This window comes from Syngnathus scovelli, chromosome 20 (genome assembly GCF_024217435.2).
Source record: "Syngnathus scovelli strain Florida chromosome 20, RoL_Ssco_1.2, whole genome shotgun sequence".
Lineage (NCBI taxonomy): Eukaryota > Metazoa > Chordata > Actinopteri > Syngnathiformes > Syngnathidae > Syngnathus > Syngnathus scovelli.
In genome coordinates, this window is record NC_090866.1 from 8763857 (window position 1) to 8783992 (window position 20136).

At 39.5% G+C, this 20136-nt stretch overlaps 1 protein-coding gene across 1 annotated transcript; it reads right to left on the bottom strand.

Annotated features, from left to right (window-relative positions):
- Positions 1-7997: 7997 nt before the first annotated feature.
- On the bottom strand, positions 7998-17758 carry nudt14 (nudix (nucleoside diphosphate linked moiety X)-type motif 14). Its single transcript, XM_049756601.1, has 5 exons — positions 17598-17758; positions 14248-14291; positions 12195-12259; positions 11491-11782; positions 7998-10863 (listed from the first exon to the last, which is right to left on the bottom strand). The coding sequence occupies exons 1-5, from the start codon at positions 17676-17678 to the stop codon at positions 10614-10616; spliced, it is 732 nt and encodes a 243-aa protein (XP_049612558.1). The 5' UTR covers positions 17679-17758; the 3' UTR covers positions 7998-10613.
- Between the last annotated feature and the right edge of the window lie 2378 nt (positions 17759-20136).

Consider the following 20136-nt stretch of genomic DNA (forward strand, 5'->3'; position numbering starts at 1 on the left):
CCCTCTCACCACCATAACCCGCCGCACCAACCACTACCAATCTTCCTCCCCCCTAAAACTTGAATTTTTTCAAGGGCTTCCCTTTAATCCTTCTGAGCACAAAAGCAACGATGATTACGATGATTCAGCGTTAGTCCCACACAACACCAATAAAAAGAAGAAAATTCCCTTTAATATGCATTTTCTATTAAAAATGGGGGCTATAAATCCTGAGATTCCTGTAAAATATTATACAGGGGAACGGTAGCTTTGAGTTGAAATATCACCATTTACCACTAGATGGCAGACTTAGTTGTGCTTTCACTGGGTTGCCCTATATTACAACGTCAGTGGGCTTTTTTGGGCAGATTTAGAATATGCAAGACAAACGTTTTACCTCGATAATATTAACAATTTGAGTGAGTTGATTTTTTTACGCGTGTGGTCCCCTTGTTGCACAGATGAAAAATTGTGGCCCCCCTCTCTAGTTCCCAATCCGAGCAAGCAATCCAGGCTCCAGTTCTTTATCTGAAGTCATCTGTGATAGGCTCGAGCACATGCATGACCCTAGTGAGGATGAAAAGTGAGTTGGATATTAGAGAAAATAATATTGGTATTAAATATCTATGTCAAGGTACCCTCTTATCAATGGGTGACTTTTGTTCCTTGTGCTTAGAATCATTTTAAAGCTGTTTTAATGTTTCAAGAGCCACCATGACCTTTCAAAGGTCAACAGGTGCACTATTCTGCAGGAAACTGTGCAAATGTGGGGGATATGCAGACAGTTCTCGGGACTATTCCTTGCTCTCTTTTGTACCATTATTTGAAAATAAAATGAATGCCAGGTTGACTATTATTATTTTAGAGGTGGAAAATAATTGCAGCCAGATTGTTTGGCTGGTTAAAAATGATGCTCTTGTTATTTGAGACTTGGTATCAAAAAGGAAGCAGCCCCAGTTCACTGAGGTCCTCCTCCCGTATAGTCAAACCTGTTTTGTATCAGTTTAGAGCGCCCTCTACTGTTTGTAGTAAACCGTGTTCAAACTCAGAACACGCATTTAGGTCTTATCCTGGTTTTGTCACATTTGCATTTATCAGTATTCAATTTGCAATCTAAAAATATTTACCTATTGTTTTTATACTGTATGTAAAAGCAAATTAGATATAACCAGTGTTGATTTATGTCTTCTCTCTTGGTCTGAACATGTGGCACATATAAAGACACTATTTATATCCATAATGTACATGCACAGAGACAAAAGTCTTTTTTTAGGTCATTTGCATTCCCTTGACAGTATGCCCAGGTGAGCTAAGCCACAAGTGATGATTTGAGATTTAAGGGATTTTGCATGGATTGAGATCACATACAGACTAATAATAAATAGTAATAAAAACCCATTAAAATAAAAACAATCGCTCAAAATCTTTGTTTTGAGGGTCTCCTATAAAAACTATCAATTAAAATGTATGTGAGCCCCCCCCCCAACCCCTGAAACCACCACGTTGGTGTCCCATGCATCCTCATTGGCCGGCTGCCAGAAGGTCAGATATGCCTTAAAGGTCGATAGCCTGACCTGCTGCAGCCGCTTTGACTGGAACGTTTCACACACAGCCATAAGTGCATTGGAGTGTTTTAAGTTGTCACACCTGGCTTTGAGCGGTGGAGGAACAATGTGGGTGCGCTTTTCGTGGTTCCCGATGAAATATGTTATGGACGCTTTTCATTCATTTGCTTTAAAGCTATTCATCCAATGTTGAAAGGTCAGGGCCGACAAAACCTTTGTAAAAAAAAAAAAAAATACTCATGGTTGCTAAAATTGTTGTGGTATGAAGCGGGGGATTAAATAATTTTAATACATGATTTTTTTTACTTTTAGTTTCAAGTGCCGAAGTGTAATTTACATTTACAAAAATACAATTATTAATATTATCAATTATTATTGAATAAAGGGTTTTCCCTATTTACATTGGAATTACGTTCCTATGGCGATAATCAGAATTATAGTAAATAGAACAGACTATAAAGAAAAACAATTGAAATGGAAAAAATTTAATTCAGTGGTGAGCGTGCCTTCTTTCGCCACATGCCATTCTTATGCCACTGCTCAAACTAGTTTACTGCGTACTTTTCATAACCTCAAAATGGCATATGCCAGGACCGCCCGAAATATCTTTTAGCCAGCATTCCAAGAGCGCAATATGGACACATCCGCTTCACAGCAGTCATTTTTGCACTAGGCACACTGAGAATCATTAAACAAAAGAGAAAACATTGATTTTCATTTAACTTCGGAAGAAAGAAGAATCCATGTAATGTTGTGGATGTGAATAAATGTGCACAAACAGGATTTTTTTTTTTTTTTTTTTAACCGCATGAGCCACTGCAGAAGCCCAATGGTCCTCATCCTCCACGAACTAGGAAGTACCCTGCTAACAAACGAAAAGCTAGTTAAACACAAATGACATTCATAAAACATGTTAACATACAACAAAACATCCAAAATAAAATCCTGAAATGTAATTGTAGGACCGTGTACGGGTAGGAGGAGAAGGGATGATGAGTAGGAGCACTGTGGGGGGTTTGCCAGCCTCCAAGGGGGAGGTGAAGTGGATTTCTTCTCTCATCCATTTTTCATGGCTTTCCTCTTTTCAGATCTCAGTGTGTGTGTATGTGTGTGTGTGTGCACGCGTATACGAGTGACGGGGCCCATTCTCTTTTATCTCTCTTTTGGGGTCTCGCCTGTGTGTGTGTGTGTTGGAGGGGTTTAGTGGTAGCATGGCTTCTTTAGATTTTAAACAAGCTATAATATTGACAAGCAGGTCTGGAGTTTATGCAAATATTTGCATGTAAGAATTCATAGGAATAAAATGTATTTCATAATTTGGTTGATTAGTTTTAATTAATAAACTTTATTATAGGCTCTTGGCCCACAGGGTAGAAAACAAACATCACATATATTAAAATAAATTTTAAAAAAAGTACATTTCAAATGTTATGAGAGGCACAACAGTCATGTTAAAGACAAAAAAATTATCTAAATGTCCCCACTTGGACCCAAAAGCAGTTTATTCTCCCTGTGGGTGATTTTAACTTTGAATAATAAATGGCCTTGAGTGGTGACCTCAGGGTTGTAGGTTTCAGCATCATTGATATATGTTTCCTGGCCAACACCACCCTTCCCCTCTTTAGTACAATAGCATGTACGGCAAAATTGTGGTGTGAAAGAATGAAATAATAGAGTGGCTTTGTTTGGTAATTTGATGTTTTTTTCCCCTCCTTTCCTTCCGCTTCATTATATTGTTATATTGTTTCTTCTGCACTTTTTATTTGGTGAGGAGATTAACACTTGACAATAAAGGTTAAATTGTTTGTTCTGTAAATAGGTCAACGATGTCATTTGGATGTTGGAAAATCTTTCAAACTTTTCCAGTCTGATCTGATTTAGTATCAATATAGGTTTTGGTAGAAGATAAAAGAATGGTAGTATCTTGAATGATGTGAATAAGGAGGAAATAATGACAATTTTTTTTGGTATTCCGCAAGTGTCAGCTGCAGGTACCCTATATTTTTCATAAATTTAAATGTATTTTTTCATCTCGGAGCTGCCGTACCACATTCTTTGTCGTGTTATCATGCTTGCCTTTATTTTTGTAGTAGCAGTCTTCAAGTAAAAATAAAATAAAATCATTTTTATGTTTTACTGTGTAGCATAGCAGCTTCTTTCGTGCTATGATGAATGAAAAGCTGAGATTTTCTTAGGCCTCATCACCTATTTTCATCATAGCTGACCTTACAATTTATTAATGACTTTACGGGTAAGGTATTTATTCCAATGTTGAAGAACCTGGTACGTCAAGTTGACTGCCCTTTTCTTTTGGTTCCCATGGTTGACTGAGCTATCAAGTGTGTGGAAATGGCAGTTCCGCTGAGATAAGAGGAGACATGTGGTCACCATTGACACACGCAGGTATCTTTTTCATACCCTTATGTTCTGCTCTGCTGGTGGTACTGTATGCATTTGTTTGCCGTCATGCAGAAAAGCTCAGGTTTCATTCAGCCAGACAGCCAAGCTAGCCAGCCTGTGTGAAATGTTGCTGTTCAAAGAGGAAGACTTTCCCAAACAAACGGGAAATGCATATTTGCATGCTATTAAGTTTGCAGCCCTACCCATAGACAAACATGTTAGCCAGTTAAGCAAGTGGATGACAATAATGCCATTCAAAATGTCTTGCATGATACACTCGAACGGATTTTTCACACGAGATGACAGCTGGGCAACCTTCCTTGTGAGCCGTACACACACTCGTCAGATATTTGGAACACGCTAATAAAGGGCATTTATGATATTGTGTTAAATGTCAAGATAACATGAATATTTTGCTCCCTTACCTAGCTAGAAAAGCTAACAAACGGTTGAATGCAATCTATTCACCGATGATGGTTAACCTCTGTATAAACAGATTTTAAAATAAAAAAAACAAATAAGAATTCCCACTTTGGATACTCACTAAGCTGAATTTTCATGACATTGTCATTTCCTCAAAGTTATAAAAATAAAAAAATATATAAATAAATTAAAAATAAATATAATTAAATAAATATATAAATAAATGTCATTATAAAATTCTAAATAAATAAATATATTTATTTATTTATTTATTTATAATTTTTATAATGACATTGTCATTTCCTCAAAGTTTAAAAAAATAAAAATATATAAATAAATTAAAAATAAGTCTAATTAAATAAATATATAAATAAATGTCATTATAAAATTATAAATAAATAAATGAGTATATTTATTTATTTATTTATAATTTTTATAATGACATTGTCATTTCCTCAAAGTTATAAAAATTAAAAAATATAACAATTGAAAATGTATTTATTTATTTCTATTTTTTATCAAATTTGACCCAATTTTATTAACCTAATCTATCAAACGTCATCCATTTTGACCATGGATGATATGGATAAAGAGGAAATGTAGCACTTTGTCAATTTTCTCAGCAGTCTGAACATCACTGATAAGACAACCTCCTTCCACATGTGGAGGCACGCAAACAGACATTAGCCCGTACCATCCACCCCTTCAGGTAAAGCTCGGGACGCTCGTAAATATACCGATAAGCAACAACAGACGCTTGGCACAACTCACCGGCTTGCAGAAAATGAAACAAAACCTCAAACGGTAGGTCAGCTTTGGTTGTTTTCAAAGAAGAAACAGGTTGTCAGCATTCACCTCGGTTCTTATCTACGGCTGGACCAGTCAGTCGCTCACCCGCTGCTCTTCCTCAAAGCATGTTAATCCATGAGGTCATGACCCAACTGCAAGAGAGACCAACAGTGTTTCTACTTTTAGGTGTGGATAGATGAAAATGTAGATTAGAATATTCAATTTAGTAAAAATGTGCTGCCAAACCATGAAAATGTTACCTTGAGCTTGTTTGGAGTTTGCAGATGTTCCTCTTCAAATTGTTGGATAATGAAATACTCGGCATGATTTTTAGTAGATATTCAGAACCTCCTCCAGAACTACTACTTCTTCCAGAAGATAGTTAGCATTTTTTAACCCTTGGCAAACTTGTCCTCAAGGGCTGAATTCAAGTGGGCCAATATTACATTGCTTTTTAGTGCATAACATAATTCATATACCGTATTTTCCGGACTATAAGGCGCACTGGACTATAAGGCGCACCATTTCATTTTATCTTTTCTATTTAAACTTCAGACGCAACAAATTACTTTATAATCACAAAATAATGATTTTTGATTCATGATTCATAGTCTTCAGCGGGCCACTTATAATTGATTTCATGACACAATGCTTCGGGCCAGTTTAAATTGAGGAATTTGGTCCATATATAAGGCGCACCGGACTATAAGGTGCACTGTCGGCTTTTGAGGTTTTTAGGTGCGCCTTATAGTCCAGAAAATACAGTAACTTGAAACATAAGGGAACGCATACTTCCAACGATGCCAAAATCTTAATTTGTACAAACTTTCACATTCAGTTGAAGGAATGCTTGGGCCGCACCAAACATGAATATTCCGCCCACCCATTCATTTTCCATTATGCTTGCCCGCATTTGGGTGACTGGTGTCCTAGAGCCTATCCTCGGCTGACTTTGGACTTGAGGCGGAGTTCACCCCAGACTGGTCGCCAGAAGTCGCAAGCCACATATAAACAAACAACCATCCATTGAGTCTATAATTAACCTAACATGCATGTTTTTGGAATGCAAGGAAGGCGGAATATGCAAGCACGTGTACAATATGCAAAATCCCCAGAAAAAAAAAAAGATTTGTACATGCATATACTAAATCCTGCATGATATTAGCGTCGGAATTTTAAGACAATAAAATAAGTCACCGATTGTATAACGGGATTTGCGTGACTTCCGCTCAGGCAGCGTGGGTTGACTTCCCACGCCAGGGTGTAGTCTCCCAAAGTCAGCTGGGATGGGCTCCAGCTTTCTGCAGTCCCAAACAGAGACATTCTGGGTAGAAGAAATAATACTTGGTACATATCTATATCATAGGAAAACAATAAAGGCGTGAAATACACACACCCTTTCCCCATACAAGGTCTCATTTGCATACAGATGGGGAGTGCGGTGGAATTGTGTCAACTATGGAGGTGGATCTTCTTCTCAATGGGCATCTTAATTCCCATTTGTGAATGGGTCACACTGACAAGGTAATCCATCTGCCAGGCTTCAGATGGTCTCTGGAGAATGGAGACATCCCATGTGTCCTGTTACAATATGAAAGCACGAAATGGGTTGTGCTGCTTAAGTTATAATGGCGATGTGCAGAATTCCAGGGAACCTTTGGGCTTTCAATGTGACGGGGCCGGTTGATAGGAGAAAAAAAAAAAATCAAGTGCTGTAATTGTACATGTGGTGAACAGAACAAATAGCAATCGCATCTCTGTTGAGTACAATGACGAATTGTGGAATGTCACTGACTCAACATCCTCATTCAGGAGCGTCTCAAGAATGTTCTCTTTCGATTTTGATGTTCACACAAAGAAAACACACCTTGTCACTTTGGCTTCTTCATTAGACTCTCTGACTATTAAAAATAAAGCATAAAATTTGTCAGACTGGATTTTGTGTTTTTTTTGTTATGATCCTGATTTGTATGAAAAGATTAAGCATAAGCACGATAATCAGAGCACATCTTTTGCGATCTTGTTCCCAAGCAACACACATCGCAGAGCTCAAGAGAAGTATGTTGCAAAAGATGGAATGCTCTTCAGGAAATAATACATACGGTAAGTTACGAACAATAGAAGCTTGCAACTGGTTAAGTCACAACATGGTGATCTTGCACCACTGACAATGACTCCTCAGAATGTTGTCGTCTTGTTTCCCAAGAGTTTTATTTTGTCTTCGTGCATCTAATGATAACATCATAAAATCACACGCTCATTCTTGGAAAACGATACCTGTCGAGATTAAATTCTGAAGATAGTTTACATTCATTTGGGTTTGCACGGAGGGATTCTTTGCATAAATGTGCCATGTCATGTTGTGAGCCACATCGAGTTTGGTCGTATCAAATTTGAGACGCATACATCCGATGTGAATTGTAATAATATAAATTTGTACGACAAAGAATAATAAATATATGGATACAGTAATCCCTCGTTTATCGTGGATAATTGGTTCCAAAAACCACCCGGGATAAGTGAAATCCAAGAAGTACGGTCACCACTGGGCAGGCTAACGAGTTAGCGGAAATATGCTAATTCGCTATCGTGCTAACACGCGAAAACGGACTTTTAAAGGAATGTAAACGAACATTTGGAGCAATACTACATTGTCTTAAAAGTTAGACACATGTTTCCTCAATTTAGAAGTTTTAGTTTGACTTTTAAATGTTTTTTAAATTTGGAAAAAAAAATCCACGATGTAGTGAAGCCGCGATAAACGAAACGTGAAGTAGCGAGGGATCACTGTATATCAACTTGCCTTCAGTGTGTTCTTCAGAAATATAAAAAAATGAAAAATTGATTTTGGGGTATCCAACCCATTTTATTTCAACTTAATGCAGTTTATTCCATCACAGTAAGTGCACATGCAAGATATCATACTTAAATACAGTATACTGGTACACGATTTGTTGGTACCAAGAATCATGTTCTAAAAGTATAATATATTAACATTTAGGTAATTAAATTGAACAGATTTGTAACATTACAGAAAAACAACATCCACAAAGATCAAACACTCTTAATCAAGTGTGAAACATGTATGTGTTTGAGAAAATACTTCTTTAAAAAAAAAAAGAGCTTAGTCTGCAACACCAGAAAATAAATACACAAAAACACGTTTTTTGATTGACCTTGTGATTTAAAAAAAATATTTTGTATTTCTGATAACATGAGCTTGCACAACGAAAAGGTTTATAGCAGACTACCACTCTGTTGTATGTGTAAATCCAGCTACAAATTTGCTAAAAAAACAGAAAAAAATATAGCTGTGCTGTGTAATTAGTCAAATTAATTAATAGTTGCGGCTCAGAGTTTTCGAATAAACTGCAACACCCACGTCTCGACTTCTAATTCAACCGGACGCCACCGGTCTCACTTTACAAACACTTCACATAGCACCTTATTTAAAAAAAATAAAAATACTGAAGCGACTTGGAAACAAAATAAGCACAGATTGAAATAAATCAGTTAAAGAAACAACTACAGCATAATCATGGGGGACACTAAACACGGAAATCTGGTGTTATTGAATGTAATCCTTTTGGAAATTTCTAATGTGATGCTGAAATTTGGATATGTCAGCGCTTTGTAGACAGCAAACAGGCACAAAATAGTTCTGTTTCATGCCTGAGTGATGGAGGTAGAATTGCCCTTAGCATTGAGCTTGTGGTCCTTTTCACCTTATGCAACAATGGATGACACAAGTATCTACCTCAATTATTGTGTTAGCTTTAAGAGAGGGAGCGTATGGCTTTTAGAAAGAGGGGGGGGTGGGGGGAAGTCACTTTATACGGTGAAAAATGGCTTGTTGAACACACACGGCGCAAATGTCCGCCAGGATGAATACGGAAAATTAAGTCATATCGATTTGTGGAAAGGGGGGGGTGGACATCTTTGTAAAGGCAGAACAAAACTACATTTTACAGGCACATAAACAGACTGCTTCAGATTATATTTAATAGCAAATCAGAAGGAAAACCAATTTAATATGTCAAGTCAACCCAATCCTAGCCCCCCGCCCCCACCCCGCCGCTAAATGGTCAGCTCATGATGTTCTCGTTATATATTTGTGATGCAACTGTTTTTTTTAGCATGTTAGCACACTTTGTTTTGCACGATTTGATTGCTCGAGTGCCTCGGTAGTCATCAAACTAAAACTGAACGTTCAACCCTGTGTGGCTCGGAAGCACGTTTGGAAAATATCGGTATGGTTGGTGCGGGTTCGAACAATGCATTTCGACCGCAAACAATGCACCAGGACACCTGAAACAACACTATTGCTTATACTTGGAATACATTTTGGATTATTTTAATATCGTAAATTACCTTATAGCTTAAATGTCGATTGTCATCAGGGGATCAGTCACAGTTTTTTTTTACAATTTCCCAAAACAACTAATAATCCTCACTTTTACATAAGTACAGCATATAGCATTTCCAAACTTAATTCCGAAATATCATCTTGCAGTCACTCGGATCAGTCAAACCTTTATGATCTGATTATCAGAATGTATTTGAGGTCATTTGAATCTGTACCACCAAATGTCTACAATGTAGTAAGAAATTCCTTGCCCTCCCCCCTTGCATGCAACAACAAGACAATGTGGTACCAAGCCCTTTTTTCACAGATATTGAGAAGATTGAAAATTTTGCTGCAAATAAGTTCGTTAAATGCTGGTCATCATCACAGAGATTCTCCCTGAATAGGAATAAGCAATTTAATAATTGGACCTGAGCTTTTTAGCAGATAGTATCCATGTGTAAATGCAGCAAAATTCATTTTCACTTTACAAATACAAATGTCCTCTGATTGTTTTTGTTTTGGCATGATTTCTTAGTTGTTGGAAACTAGGAAATGATTTGAGGCTTTGCTAACGACACAGTACAATTACCATGGCGAGCACTTTTTTTTTTTTTTTGCAATGTTTTGGACCACAATTTGAGTAATAAAGGTTTTCAAGGGCACGTTTTGAAACCAACCGGTTGCTCAGCAGAGACTCTGCTCTGAAGAGATGACTTGACAGCATAAAAAGGAAATCGACAAAACGAATTATGGCTCTGTAAATGCAGGCTATGATGCCTCAAGAAAGCAGCTGATCATTCATTTACTCTCGGGCCGGCATATAAAAACAGTGATATGCAGCCATTTTGGATGAACGGTGCCATATATTGAAAAAAAAAAAAAAGTCATCGATAATAACATGAGAAAAAGTGCAAGAGAGCCTATTGAGGCAGTTTGCGTTGGAGAAAAGTATGGAAAACATAAAAAAAGGGCAAAAAAAAAAATGCACATTGGCATATGTCAACCAGTCTCCCAAATAATTTTAAATAATGATAATAATAATAATAGAGGTGATGGCATGAGGATGTGAGTAGCTGCGCTGGGCCAGTGTTGGACATAAAAGTTAATAGTTACACATTGGTGGAGATCTTGTACTTAGGAGACATATTGTTATGGAACCATATGAAGCTAAATATGACGCCCATGGTTTTGGGAATGCGCTCATTGTAGGCAAAGGTCATGGCTTCGTGCAACGGTACTTTGACTACCTCGATGAACTCGCCCTCCCGCGGATCACCTCCGCCTGCACTCACGCAATTGTCGTCGGATACCTCGGCGTAAAACATGGTCTGCTTGGAACCCGTCACGCCCACGCCGGACCTGGAGACAAAACAGGGTGGAATAAATTCAGGTTGTATTTTTAGGGGATTCTAAAAATCACACTCTTAGTCCTGTCCTGCAAAAAAATAACTATTGTTAAACGCACCGACTAGAGATTAGCGTAGTTATCTGATGCATCAGATATCTTGTAGCAGTTGCTACCCCAAATATCCTGTCCGACGTGAGACATGTCATTTCACTCTTTCCGTATTTATAAAGCGCAACAAAGCCCCATTTAGCCGCCACACTAAATCATCCCAGCAGGCTCCGACCTGCTCGTTCAGCTTTGCACCCTCATAAGGGTCATGAGGGTTAAGGTGATACCTATCTATTAAATGGAAGAGGCCCACACGTAATATCGACCATAGACTACACCAACAAAGCTGGAGGAGGCGCCGGAGTCAAATCAAAACAAGAGTTATGAGAGCCGCCAGTCACGGTTGTGCAGGTGCGGCTGTCCAATGTGGGATTGTTTTTCTCCTGCAGCTTTCTAATAATGTTGGAAATGATGGATGGCTCATATGATGCTTCCTTCCTCTTCGCAGCACCAAAAGAATATTGCGGCATACAAGCATAATTTCGAAATGTATTTTCGGCACTCCAACTATGATTGACTACAGTGCTCACCTGTAAGAAGTAATCCGCTTGAGTTTCGAAGCGGGCACGTCGTAGCCACATTCCTCCAGAACTTCCTGTCTGGCGATCTCCTCCAAGGAGAGGTTGGGTTTGTCCACCAGCCCGGCGCACAACTCGTACGTGATGCCCATGGCCACCGGAGGCAACGCGGACGAGCCCCCCACCTCTGCGTCCGCCTGGCCTTCCCGACTCTCCGAGTCTGCTTCGGTGGCCCCCTCCTCGGTCTTCTCAGCGTCTTGAGATGCTTTCGTCTTGTTCCTTTCCCACTCACACATGTATACAGCTGTAGAATCGGCGCAAATATGAATATTTATTTATTTCCCTACTAAATATTATTCTTGTTGACAAATTGATAGACATGACGCCTCTGGTTGAACACAAATGTCAGATTAAGGGAACATTATTATTATTATCTGAGGAATAAGAGCGGGAAAACATATGAATACCCAGACTTCCTTGAATTTAAAAGAGTGCAGTGTGAAAGTGTCTCTGGCATTGTGTAACAAAAAAGGTGGGGCTCTTAAGCATTGTTGCTCCAATCTACATGAATCGACGGGATTTGGAAATATACCACGCTATCAGTGAAAGTGGTTAACAATCAAAATCTCACACGGAACATAAATCAGCCACACCCCAAGGGTACATTAGATTTGTGTGCTCCAAAACTGGTGGGGCAGAAAAAAAAAAAAACATACCTGGACGGAACTGCTTGACGAGAACAAAACAGTGGGAGGTGGTGTTGAATATCAGCACGGATACACTGAGGAGAAATGGGGGGGGGGGGGGGGGGGTACAAAGCTTTTAGGCAAATAGATCAAACAGGTAAGAAGTTGAAAATAAATGTGATTTTTTTTGCAGTTGTCAAGAAGAACTGGTTAATGCAATGAAGATCTTACGCAAATGTGTAGACCATAAAACCATTGTGTTTTTAATGAGGCCTCAGAAACGCTAACCCTAACCCCCCCCCCCCCCAAGGTATTGCATGGTTGCTACATGTGGATGTGACAGACGGCCACTGCCTGGGGAGACTTGCAAAGCCTTTTGTTGGGAAAGCGGATGTGTCCGAGGCAGGAGGAAATGATTCCCGTGATGAAAGGACCTTCCACAACTTGCTTAGAACTAACGCCGTCCTTTTGGTCAGCTCCTCGTATCATTGCATTCGAGCAATTAGCATCATTGCAAATGCTTACAGCTGGAATCACAAATTAGAACTGCGACCGATAGATACGATTATGCAGCAACAGATTGAGGCAAAAATAAAAAAGTAGGACATGTAGCCTGGAGGCATAGAAGCTGTCCCTTGAGGTAGCTCTGGGTCTTTTCGAAGTGTTCCACACCATTACAACTCTCCTGCAGCTTCCCACAGACAAAATGCTCTAATGGTTATACCAAGATGCTTGGGACTTTCCATGCATCGTTAATCGTGCTACCTTCTCAAAGGGGCTTTAAAGTAGACAGTCGGATAAAGGTGGGACATGTGGACAGCGGGGTCGAAGGTGAATACTGGTGTTAAGTGCCAAAACAGTGACTGTATTTTTTTTTTTACGCAAAATAAGATGGCGGGCATAATGTTATTCAAAGAGTTCTCGGCATGCACGGTGGATTTGTTAAGAACATATTTTTTCCTCTGGTTTCTTGGAAAGCACCAGTCTGCTACCGCTAACACAAAGGTGTCAAAATAACAACACAATGGGACTCTACCCACCAAGTGCACACATGTTTTTGTGGCACTGGTGGATGTTTATCGTAGCGTCCCTCAGAACATTCTGTGGTCGTTGCAGTCATGGTAATTAAGGTGGGTGTTTTTCCTTTTCCCTAAAATGGGCTCGAAGCAGAAACTGGAGTGTTAGACTCCAGTCAACAATTGTTGGTATTTTGTGCTTCCATGAGTTTTCGTTCGTGTGACACCAGTGAGGAGAAAGTGTTGTCCCTGACCTAAAAACAAATGAAGAGTTACATCCAAGTTGTGAGCAACCACACCTCACTTCCTGGCTCTTTTCATATTTGTACAATGCTAAAAGTACCGTATTTTCCGCACTATAAGGCGCACCTAAAAACCTCAAATTTTCTCAAAAGCCGACAGTGCGCTTTATCAGGTGCGCCTTATATATGGACCAATATTGAGCCACTACAACAGGTGTGTCCAAAGTCCGGCCCGCGGGCCAAATGTATATATCTTATATATGGACAAAGTTTTAAAATGGGCCATTCATTGAAGGTGCGCCTTATAATCCGGTGCGCCTTATAGTGCGGAAAATACGGTAATGCCTCCCAACGTACTGAGCGAACAAGTCTGTCCTGAGTGACTTTAGGGTGGCAGATTTTGGAACAAACCAAAGACGGAAGCGATATATAATAACACTGATAAGCTAACACCTTGTTGTAGTCTATTATATTGTGCAAGGACCAACAACATTCATTTTTTTTTTCCCATTATTTACCTTCACATCTAGAGTGTAGACATAACTTCTGAGGGTCAACTGTAATGGCCACTTAAACAGAAATGCAAAACAAATTTTGGCCCATTCATTACATGTCAAAACAAGAAATAATATTTTGGCAAAGTTTACACCTAGGGACAAGTTAGCTATTTCGTCTTAGAAATACAGGATTTGGTCTCAGCAGGACTATTTTTCATGTGGACCTCTGTTTGGGGTCAGTAGTAGAGGAAAGTTAAATGATCTGAGATGCAAACTTCAGCATTATTATTATTATAGAAGTATTAATGGGTATAAAAGAGTTTTTTACCTGTCGTGGGTTTGCATGAAGTCCCAAGACTTTTTTGTGCCATTCTGTGAAGAAATCAGAAGGCAACATGAGTAAATGCAATAAATATGAAAATCTGAAGATGACTCATTTGAACCTTAGTTCCCTCAAACATCTTGTTTCGGAGATTATTCAAATGTAATAAGGAAACATTGGACAGACAAATATCTGCTAATGTCAGAAGGTCACCAACTGATAGGGAGACATTGTATAACGAAATAAGTCAATGACTTGAAAGCATTGTCTCCAAAAAAGAAAAGATGGGCGTTTACAAGATGGATTTAGTTTCAGGGAGGGAATCCTGATGACTAAATGCTCAAAACACGTCCCATTGTCGTCGGGCTTCGATGGCAGAGGTTGGAAATAGCTGTTTATGTGCCCTGCGGTCATGTTGTCACATCAACAGGATGTGCAGCATTACACACCATCAAATGTGCAATTAAAGAGCGGCAGAAAAGAGATCAAGTGTTCGGCGTGCGGGAAGTGTCTCACGTGTTTCTCATCAAGTAAAAGTGGCCAGGAATTTGCCTAAGTGATAGCTGTGAGATTGTTTTAAAAATACTTTCAAAATTATTCACTTGATTTCATTTTCACAATGCAATCAAAACAGAAGATTTTTTTTTTATGCTCATGTCTGAATGCTGGCAGGCTTTCTCAGACGGCGAGGAGGCTGACATGAGACATACTGGCGTCTTATTTTAGCACATTCGATTATAACCGTGGTCTGGGCAACCCAGCCGAGCCCGACGAGCAGGAGAAATTGGCGGGCGGCACTTTTGCAGCCTAAGCAGTTAGTCACATTGAGGGTGTCTTGAAGGTCTGAGAAATGACAGGCGCTTAAGTTTTGTTCCTGCAAAATCATTGTTAGACACGTGGGGTTTAATTATTTTAAGTTTTGGCCTTTATATCAATGAAAATCAACTAATATGCAAACGATTGCTATAATTCTCTGGTGCGGCCAAGCTAGCCGCACCCCGCTTACTTGCAAAACAAAGATTTTAAGAAGCCTGTTGAGTCCTGCAAGTTTGCCACCCACGCAGAAACACCTACATTTCTTAACCTGCCTGCCACAAAGTGTTTCTTTGTGTTCAATCAACCCCGGTAAAATCGAATGAATCTGATTGATAAACCAGTTTTTTTTCTCCACAACAATTGGGAATAGGATGATACTCAAATGCAGCCATTCTTTTTCTCGGATCCCGTCACCGCTCCCAGATGGTGGTGTTCGTCTCATTACTTGGCCCTCTTGCTGAGAGGAAGGGGAGAGGGGGGCAGGTGCAACCGGCCCAGGAGAGCTGCAGAATCATGTTCGATGTGGATTACGACACAGTGATTAGCCGACGCCGAGCGAGCGGCTATGTGGGATAAGAGAAACCAGAGGAGGCTTCACGGGATCTTGAAATGAATGTGGTCCCTCTGGCTTTTGGGCATCAAACATGACAGGCTCCTGTTTGAAAGGCTATTGTAGAAAGGGGGCGTAGCGTCTTGATCTTTTAGGTGCTTAACGTGCGATGACCAGCGCCATACACCTACTGTGCTTACCCCACTCAATACTACAAAGCTGGCAGCTGCTGCAGAAAGTAGGGGGAGAAAAAAAAAAAAATCAACTCGTCCTCCGATTCAATAGCACTCTTTGATTCCTAACATATGCGCTCCCGGTTTTTTGGGGGGGATTTAACTTCAGTTGGGATCTCACCGGCAAGCCTCCCATACACACTTTACAGCTGCTCCACTAATGATCAGGAATAGATAAAGGAACAAAAGAAGCATGCGTGACAGACAGCCTGTGATGAGCATTCACAGTATCGACAGAACCATCAGAAGATGATCCACGGGATTTAAAAAAAAAAAAAAAGCATGCAATTTTAAAAACATGAATGCCACCAAGTAGGTTGCACCCATAACAGCTAATGCCAAAAGCAGAAATAAGAAAAGGTCAGTTTATTAATTCTTTGCAGGCTCTCCAATAAAAAAAATAAACATACTACAAAAACTATTTAATTCTCTCTATTTTTGCAGCCTCTAGTCTGGAGTCTAGTGCAAAAAAATATGATGGTGACTACTGGAACAAAACATCACAGTTAAGGGTTCCTACACATTTTAAATGTTTTTATCTTTTGGCTTATATATTCAAAATATATTATACCACAGTTAACTTTTTTTTATATGCTCAATAACAATTCAAGTGAGATCATAATGGGTGCATTCAGTGAAGGACTAAGGGGCCACAGGCTGTAAGCTACTGAGGATGAATAATTCAAATCATTATCATGAATAAGTGAAGGTAATTAGCCTGCATGAAGTAGCAACTTGTGATTCACATGAAGCAACAATAGTGAGTAAGCCCTTTCCCAGAGTCAACAAGGACAATCACCTGCATTAATAGATATGAAACCAGATCTTCATAAATGATGAAGAGAACCACTTCATAGTGGATTTTTTTTAGAGTGAATATATTGTAAGGTTGCAGAGGTGCAGCATGAAAGGTTTTTGGAGATGCCTGAAAAGCCTTTGTGGGGACTCCAGAAACAGCCCATCCTGATCTGGCCAGGATAAAAGAGGGGAGAACAGAGAGGTAGTCACCATCATCATCTCTTTTGTTGCCCATCTGCCGTATTAGCTGTTCCACCATTCTCTTGAAAAAGCTTAAAGGTGTGAACCCCAAATGGTGAAAAGAAACGTGCCTGACCATAAGCACCATAAGTTGGTAACTGAGCTTGAGGGCACATTTACAAAGAGCTGCTTCAAGCGATATGTGAATAGGTCAATAGGATAATCAGGGAAAAAAGACAAAACTCTTCCCTTTGTATTAATTTCAACTGAATTTCTTATTTTTCTATCTTGAGTGGCAGGGGAAAGGAACTCGAAGGTCAAACATGATTGAACCCATGATGCTAGTCTACATAGATCCATAATACACACACTAAATATTAAAATATGAAACAGATAGACAAATTAATACCATTTTTCATGATGACAATACAAATTGTGTTAAACATGTACATTAACTATTGTTTACAACATATGCTCGAGCAGCAATTGAAACATCTGCAGCAGGCTAACGCTAGCATGCTAGGCTAGAATTGTGCATTGGCTGTCAGATGTCACAAAAGCATTCTCGAGCTATATTTAGTCTACCGCATGATAAAGGACACAAAAGACAAATGTCTTGGTCCGAATGGTATCTCGTGATTATTGATGATCGCTGTCAGTGACAGTTTAAGGTCAGCGTTGTCTTTATGTTTTGCTAGCTTCCTAAAGTGAATCGCGGGGGGGTTGGGCTAACCCGCAGCATCCAGCCGCATCTTGACAGTCGCGGAGAGACAGCTTACTTGGTTGTAGTGGACCCTGAAAGGCTTCAGGTAGTCGGAGTCTGTGCAAGGAACGACTTCAATGTTGTTGATCTCCTCCATAGTTTGTGCGCGGTGATTCTGGTCTGTCACCGCAAACACACGGACAGTGAAGGAATCCTACGGAAGCCTTGAGAGGGAAAAACACCCACTCTCAACTACCAGAACAGAAGCCCATCAAGCGCGAATGTGTAAATAATATATCGGAAATGAATGTGTAAATATTTTAATTTGTACGACAAAAATAATAAATCAATGATAGCCTATTTAAAAATGAATATATGCTTTGGGTTCTCATTCATTCTGACATTTCACTCGCCTATGGGAAAATGTATTCACACTTTTTACAGTATATTGTATTCTTCTCTAAAACAAGCTTTATTAATTAACATGGCACAATGAAAACAATCAATGATTTACACAGTGCTCGCACTAAGAAAAAAAATAAGACTTAGGCCTGTGTATGATCTGTAAACTCACACTACATATTTTAAATAAAAAAGAAAAAATTAGAGCATATAAATATATCTAGCGTTTATATCTTCAACCCATGGATCAAGAGGTCACGGAAGCCCTTTTCTGACCCCGGCCCAGTGTCTGTGGGTGAGTTAGGATGATGTCATTCTCACTTATTAATAAAAACTGTATAATGGCAAGCCATCTGTAGACACCCAATCTCAATTGAACGAACTTCCCTTCGTCAAATGAGTCTCCCAGCACACAAGGGCAGGACGTAACACATTTGTGAGCTGATTTACATCAAAATAAATATAGGCCAAGGCGAAACAATGAGTGGACCCGTAAGAGGAACACGGCGTCTCTCCTCTGGGCAAGTCCACTTTATACCGCCTGATCCGGCCAAGCTGCTGGGCACGATAAGAAGGGAAGGCTTGTTGAGTGAAGGTATTGTACTGGCGCTCTCAGAAATGTGACATAAATGAACCATATATAGCGGTGAATTGATTGAATGCCTAACTGGAAACTCTGACGAATGGGCATGACTCCAAATGTATAGGCGCTCCATCACTCCACTTCCAGTCATGCAACTTTACAATGCCGACTCAACTATTCATCTTCATTAAAGTGACAAGGCTGCTGGGTTTCCAAAGAGAAACGTAACCGAGCTAAATATAATAATCAGACACATATAAAGACTTTTCATTATTAAACGTGACCTTTTTGGAACTGTCTGTTCTCTTCTGGGCCTCACCACAAAATGAAAGGATTCCAAAAATCTTATCAGTAACTCCTGGGGCACTCTTAACGTGTTAATCCCATCCTTCCATGAACATGTGGGTGCCAGGCCCTGGAAGTCATGAGCAATTACTGCTTGGGGGCACCTGACAAAGGCCAGGCTGCATTGGGCTTAAGACAATGAAAAACCTGGAGCCTTCTCAAGTCACCAAAACCCCGTCTGTCTCCTCTTTCAATGTCTGTTTTAAAAGTCTTTTGCTATCTGATTCTACTTTGCTGCATTTTTAAAAATAAAATTAGGGGACGTTTGAGAATAATTGTTATTTTTTTGTATATGTGAAGCCCTTTGAGACTTGTTTGTGATTTAGGGCTATATAAATAAACTTGATTTGACTTGACTTGATACTAAGTCATGATATTTAGGCTATGTCATAACTTTATACATTGAAAATAAAATAATTTTTATGAGGTAATCACACCTTTAGTGGACAAGAAACAATACTAGGTTAAGAAAAACACACACTTTACCTGTGAGTGATAAAAATTGTAAACATAATAAAAAACAATACGTGAATGTGAGTGTATGTTTACATGTGCCCGATCTGAATGGATACGGTTTCCACGCAGCTTGAAAGGTCACGTGCATGCAAAGACAATAAGAAAAGCTTTGTCATATATAACATGAGACGTGGATTTGTTTCTGTGGAAACTTTGGACTGGTTCTTATTTTAAAGGAAATCTCTTCACTGTGCTATCCATAGCATAGTTTATCAGTAAGGGTCAAGAAGGGATTTGGATTGGAGCCTCAGGGAATGCACTTAGCTAAGGTGGCTGTTGTCCCCCTGTTCGCGGGCTTGGGGTGTGGGTCACACAACAACCACAAGTCTGGATGTTTGGATTCCAAAAGTGTGTCAAAAAAGCACTTGATGAAGATGCCACAATGATGACAAAACCGATGGTATGACTGAAGACTGACAAGAACAAATCCAGCAGACTTATTTGGGTTCTTGTTGGACTCGAGGTAGACTCGCCCACCACTGCCCTCTACAGTATGTCATAAATAGATTTACTATAAGGTTGAATTCCCGACAACTAGCTCACTAACTCTAACTATAATTGAAACCTAACCTCTCACCTTCATGCATTCCCTGTTGAAGACTTCCTTTGTTAATTTGGCAGTAAACTTTTCGGTGATGGCCTCACTAAGGCTTGATGCTACGGGGCAGCTGCTGTGGTTCCGCTATCCCCCTGCTGAGCACGAGCCTATTTTAACAAGGCAGTCCTATTGTCTTTTCCGAAGAATGACCAGAGAATGCGGTAACGTCCG

Coding starts and splice junctions, on each gene's coding strand:
- nudt14 (XM_049756601.1), bottom strand. CDS start 17,678: ATGGAGGAGATCAACAACATTGAAGTCGTTCCTTGCACAGACTCCGAC. Junction 12,260..14,247: donor TTCATGCAAACCCACGACAG/GTAAAAAACTCT, acceptor ATTTCTCCTCAG/TGTATCCGTGCTGATATTCA. Junction 10,864..11,490: donor AAGCGGATTACTTCTTACAG/GTGAGCACTGTA, acceptor TTTTGTCTCCAG/GTCCGGCGTGGGCGTGACGG.